A 6094-nucleotide genomic window follows, 5' to 3' on the forward strand; every position below is an offset into this window, starting at 1 on the left:
ATTACTATATTTTGCCACTGGTAAAGGAGGTCTCATAGTCAATTTGAAGCATGTTTAATTTTTTTTTGGAGGGGGCAGAGTTTGTGACGTCATATTTGAGGGGGAGGTCTGAATTTTTGTGACGCCGTGTGACGAAGGGGGGGGGGGGGGTCAAAAATCGTCCTAAATCGCGTGACGTCATTTATGCACGGCCCCCATTGTAATATTTATTCATATATTCAGGGGCTAAATGCCAATGTCGAGTTTTGCTCACCACGAGAGGGCTTCAGCAGGGAGACTTGGTGCGGTTTCGTTCTTACTCCTCCGTCGAAGGAGCTCACACTACAGTGGGTTGCAGTGGTTTGTAGTTCGGGTTGATAGGCCAAAGTGGCAATTCGGTACTTTTAATTCCAATTACTGCTTCGAACGAAAGATAACTTTCAACCAGCAATTGTACATGTCTAATTGGAGCTGTTGAACCTTGACGGGCAAGTCAATTGTTCAATGCTAGTCAAACTCAGCGATCCTCTATCCCATGCGTACAATTACAATCACCATCGGCCATGATCTATCCACTTCTGGACGAAGGCCTCCCTCTCCACGCCGTCGCTGTCTCGCTCGCTGGCGCGATGCAACGACCCACCGAGACCCTGCACACGAAGCGGCGACGACATTGCTCCACACAGTGCATGTACAGCCCTTTGCCAATCCACGCTTCGTGCGTATCGTGGGGGGGGGGAGGAGGTGTCATTTTGACCATACTTCCCCGCGCTAGTCAGTGCGAGAATTCGCGAAGAGAGCGTTCGGTGGCACGCCCGTGCCGGTGCAGACATCGCCGCTGATGCCAAGAGCCAGGCTCGGGAATCGAACTCAGTCGTCGGCTTTTGCAGAGGGCGTCGCCGGCTGAAATCCGCTGACTCCACGAGGGAACGGAAACTTCCGTGCGCTCGTGAGCCACACCCACTCCAACTGGTGCCACGAGTGCGACAAGACCCCCCCCCCCTTCCCACCCGGGCAGCCCGCAAACTTATCGCAGAACCACAACGGGCGCTGCTGATAAGAGGCACTTCAAGTCACCAAGCGGTGAACCTCCAGAGGCAAGGTGAGGACGAGTGAAGTAAGTAACAACAACAACAGCAACGAAATCAACAACGCCGGCAGCGTTATCGAAGCCGTAGAGTTGTCACCGCTGCTTTGTCGATGTATTTTTTGGGGTTTTGTTGACGGATTGTCTACCTCGTGTTGTTCGGCACGATGTCCGATGTTTCGCTCCACGTCCCTGGGGAGGTCCTTCAGGAATTCTAGCATACATGCTGAATGCTATTCTAGCTGAATGTTATTCTAGCATGTATCCATGGGACTTTTCTTACAGTATCAAATTGATGGGGGGAAATAATAAGAATAGGCTTTACACTTTGTGACTATGAAACAGGTTGTCTCTGGCGTAGGCCAATCAGTTTCAAAGACAATGCGTCTGTTATTAGTATTATTATCAGAGTGTAATTGTTTGCATGTTTTGGTCACAAGTACGTGCGGTTAATGCAGACTTGAGTCCTTGCAAAAGGTATCCGGTGTCTGAACATCTTTAACACCCGTTTTGTTGCCAGAGAGGGTATAATACAAAAAATATTCGTATTGTGCTTATACAATTCAGCACGGCACCTGGGGAAGGGAAGGGGTGGGGGGGGGGGCTGCTGAAACCTCAGGCCCCCTCAATATACACGGGGGGGGGGGGGGTGAGCGCTAGAGAAGAATATACAATAGACAAAAGCAGATCGTCCCGTCGCTCATTCTGTTTCGAGGTTCGCACGTGTTCAAAGTTTGACATTGGCTCTGTCGTGCCCTCCACCCCGACCAACTCCCCCCTGACGCTCTGTATGATCCCCTTTAAGCAAGGTCTCGATACGGGTCTCGTTACGGGGTTGAGTGTTGCCGTGGGGGCTCATGCCAGCCAAGCTACTCGACTGATGCAGCGCACGTGCGCGCGCTCGTGTGTGACCCGAGTTGATCATGATGCTGGCACCTGGTCTGGAGTAATTGGAAGGCATGGGCCAGATCAGCTCAATAACAACGGTAGGAGGCTGTTATATTGTTGTGCAGCCCATGGGCTTGTAATTATAAACACGCTGCTCGGGCATCGGCGCATCCACACAACATCATGGATGCATGGAGACTAGGCTCTAAAGAAAGCTGTCTCGGGTGTGGACCAATCAACTTCAATGACAGTGCATATCATTATCATCATCAGAGTTGTTTATTTTTGTTTGCATTTTGACTTCTTGTGTTGAGGTTATTGCAAACATGATGCCTTGTATAAAGGTGTCAGATTTTGTACCAGTTAAAAGGGTAAAAACCTATTACAACTGAAGACATAGTTGCCATCATCCTGCATCTCCACAGGTGTGCGTGTGCGCGTGCCCCCCACCCCCACATGATGGACCTGTTCACGGAACCGGACGAGCTCTCGACAAGCTTCACCTCTCCGGCCCCGTGGAACACGTCCTCGAACTGGAGCAGCGCCTCGCCGCGGCCGCCGCCTGGCCAGTACCGCTGCACTTTCCAGGAGGACTTCAAGTACGTGCTGCTGCCCCTGTCCTACTGGCTGTGCTTCGCCCTGGGAGCTCCCCTCAACGGCGCCACCCTCTGGATCTTCCTGAGACAGAAGCGCAGGTGGAACTTCTACTACCACTGCATGTTCCACCTCATCGTGTCGGACACCCTGTACACCCTGTCGCTGCCGCTGCTGGGCGTCTACTACGCCCTCGGCAACCACTGGCCCTTCGGCGGCGCGCTCTGCTCCATGGCGCGCTTCACGTTCTACTTCAACATGTACACGAGCATCATGTTCCTGGCGTGCATCAGCGCGCACCGCTACCTCAAGGTGCACTGGAGCGGCTGCCCCACGGTGGGTCGCGTCGCCGGCCATCTGCTGAGCGCGCGCGCCGCTCCCTGGGTCTGCGCCGCCGTCTGGGTGGCGGTGCTCGCTCAGACGGCGCCCATCTTCTCGTTCACCACCACCAAGGCCCCCTCGGCGTCGGCCAACAAGATCGTGTGCCCGGACACCACCACCAAGGAGCGCTTCCAGAGCTTCCTCGTCTACAGCTACGTGACGTCCGTCACGCTGTTCGCGCTGCCGCTCTGCTCCATCCTCGCGTCCTACTGCATGATCGTCCGCAAGCTGCGCGCCGGCGGCGGCGCGGGCCTCAACGAGCGCTCGCGGGCCTTCAGGATGAGGACGACGAGGCTCATCTTCACGGTGATGCTCGTCTTCTCGATCTCCTTCGTGCCCTTCCACGTGACGCGCACGCTCTACTACGCGATGAGAGGCGTCGGCGACGCATCGTGTGGCCTACTGAACGCCGTGAACACCGCCTACAAGGTGACGCGTCCCTTGGCGTCGGCCAACTGCTGCCTCGACCCGCTGCTCTTCGTCTTCTCCAGCAAGAAGATCCGCGCGGAGTTCCTGCAATCCGTGCGGTTCTCGAAGAGCGCCGCGCCAAGGACCGGCGCCGAAGGGGTCATGGAGCGGGAGAGCGCGCTCGTGTAGACGACTGAGGCCCGTGGGCTTGTGACAGCGGGCAGGTCGGTCAGGAATACCGCACGCGTCACCGATCTCACGATCTCTCACCATTTCTACGTGTGGCAGCTGAAGGTGCAGCAGCAGTAGCAGCAGTAGTAGCAGCAGCGGGCCTACGATTAAGCCGCTGCTGAGTTAATAATTTCAGTCGTGTGTTTGTACGATCGGATTTGCTTGTGTAACTGGCGGAATGTGCGTAATAATCGTGAGAGATTGTAAAGTTGCAATAGTTGGGAGATTCGTGGTCAGGGAGTATTTTGTAAGTGCGCATAATAATGTGAATGATTGAAAAATGTGTTTATAGTTACTGTATTTGGGACCTCAGCGATTAATGCGGAAGAATGTGGTTGTCTTGATTTATTCTCGTTTTAAATTCATCCATAAACCCAGTAAACTAGGAACGATCGGGGAAACGTTGGGTCAACGTTGGCTCGAACCGCATATCGACTTTGGCCCCACGTTGGCATGTTGAAGCGGCCTTCATTTTATAAGCGAGTGGTTTTTGTTTTCTATAAATGTATTTTACATACGGGGACTCCTCTACTAAAGAACGAGTTAGGTCCCAGAGGTATGTTCGTAAGTCCAACTTTACTCCTGTCGATTCCAAACATATTGTACGACGTGTACACTAAACACGGGGATTGATTTTAAACGTTGTATAATCTCCTGTGGATGTAGATGCCACTGGTTCTTCACGTTCTGTAGATGTAGATGCCACTGGTTCTTCACGTTCTGTAGATGTAGATACCACTGGTTCTTCACGTTCTGCAGATGTTGATGCCACTGGTTCTTCACGTTCTGCAGATGTAGATGCCACTGGTTCTTCATGTTCTGTAGATGTAGATACCACTGGTTCTTCACGTTCTGCAGATGTAGATGCCACTGGTTCTTCATGTTCTGTATATTTAGATGCTACTGATTATTCATGTTCTGTAGATGCCACTGGTTCTTTACATGCTGTAGATGTAGATGCCACTGGTTCTTCACGTTCTGCAGATGTAGATGCCACTGGTTGTTCACGTTCTGTAGATGTAGATACCACTGGTTCTTCACGTTCTGCAGATGTAGATGCCACTGGTTCTTCACGTTCTGCAGATGTAGATGCCACTGGTTCTTCATGTTCTGTAGATGTAGATACCACTGGTTCTTCACGTTCTGCAGATGTAGATGCCACTGGTTCTTCATGTTCTGTATATGTAGATGCTACTGATTATTCATGTTCTGTAGATGCCACTGGTTCTTCACATTCTGTAGATGTAGATGCCACTGGTTCTTCACGTTCTATATATGTTGATGCCACCACCGCCATCTATTGCACGACGGTTGATCTTACGTATCTCGGTCCGAACAGGCAACTGGACATACGGACAGGTTTGTTCGTATCTCTGAAAGTTCGCAAGTCGGATGTTTGTAAGTAGAGGAGTCCCTGTATTTCTTTTAATGAGGTGTTTTCATCTCTCGACATTAGATTGTATTTTCAAACTAACAGCTGCACAGGATTTGTTTACGCAATTAATTTGCTTGGTCTAAACCAAATCTTCAGTGTTTGCCGGCAATACTCCTTTGAGATATTTTTAAGGTTTAATAAACACAAAGACCTTATTATTCAATAACCAAAAATTCATTACAAAGGCGGTGAGTGATCAATTAACCAGCAAAACATAAACGTTAGGGCAATGGTGTTACCATGAGGTTGCTTGAATGAACATTATGTTGTCGCAACGTTTCACAACAAACAAACGTAACAATATACCTGAACATGATTAAGAATAGCCTGTTTTCACCAAATCGCTAAATAGATTTACCTCACAACACTAACATGCCATTCACAACCAAATCAATCAACTAATGATTGCACCAAATCACGTGCATGACTGCGCCGTGACGTCATGTCATCTACCTAAGGACCCGGATAAGGAAGCACGTTCACTTGAGGTCTGAGCTCCTGTTAACTACCTGATGATGCTGGTTGCAATCTGTAGCGAAATGTCGTTTATCCATTTCAATACTCTGAGGTTGCTTTCCAACACATCCTATTAGCACAGTTGGCTGTGTACGGTGCGAAAGAAGTTCAACGTACATACACACACCGGTGGAGGAGAGTTAACGACATACATTTGTACACGACTTGACCAAGAAGTAAATCAATTCTGGCAATACCTCTTGGTTATTTTTTTCAGTACAGATTGTGCAACGTTGAAAACGTTATACTGGTAGGAACCTCCTGGTTACACCAGCCCACAGGGGATTATTGTGTCCGTCGTGCAGGGGAGGGGCTGGGTGGGGAGGGAGGAGCGGGTGGGGAGAGGAAGGTGGGGAGGGGCTGGGTGGGGGGTGGGAAGGGTGGGGCTGGGTGGGGGGTGGGAGGGGTGGGGCTGGGTGGGGAGGGGCTGGTCACCCCGTGGTGCCCTTATACAACTAAACGTTTAACCTACTCACGCCGGCTTGTGCCCGCCCTCACAGTCGGCCATATTTGCGGAATACACCACGCCGCCGTTGACCCTGGCCATTGACCGAGCAACCCAACGTTCCTACCAG

At 51.0% G+C, this 6094-nt stretch overlaps 1 protein-coding gene across 2 annotated transcripts; it reads left to right on the plus strand.

Annotated features, from left to right (window-relative positions):
• The first annotated feature begins 249 nt into the window (after positions 1-249).
• LOC144734470 (P2Y purinoceptor 4-like) lies at positions 250-5797 on the plus strand. Of its 2 annotated transcripts, none has more exons than XM_078616669.1 (2): positions 250-1096; positions 2380-5797. In XM_078616669.1, exon 2 carries the CDS (start codon positions 2411-2413, stop codon positions 3524-3526), a length of 1116 nt encoding a protein of 371 aa, XP_078472795.1. In that variant the 5' UTR covers positions 250-1096; positions 2380-2410; the 3' UTR covers positions 3527-5797. The 2 variants fall into 2 exon arrangements, with proteins under 2 accessions (XP_078472795.1, XP_078472796.1); XM_078616670.1 differs by having other exon boundaries at positions 250-1081.
• The last annotated feature ends 297 nt before the right edge of the window (positions 5798-6094 follow it).

Source organism: Lampetra planeri, chromosome 51, assembly GCF_965212315.1.
Source record: "Lampetra planeri chromosome 51, kcLamPlan1.2.h2, whole genome shotgun sequence".
NCBI lineage: Eukaryota > Metazoa > Chordata > Hyperoartia > Petromyzontiformes > Petromyzontidae > Lampetra > Lampetra planeri.

Coding starts and splice junctions, on each gene's coding strand:
- LOC144734470 (XM_078616669.1), top strand. CDS start 2,411: ATGATGGACCTGTTCACGGAACCGGACGAGCTCTCGACAAGCTTCACC.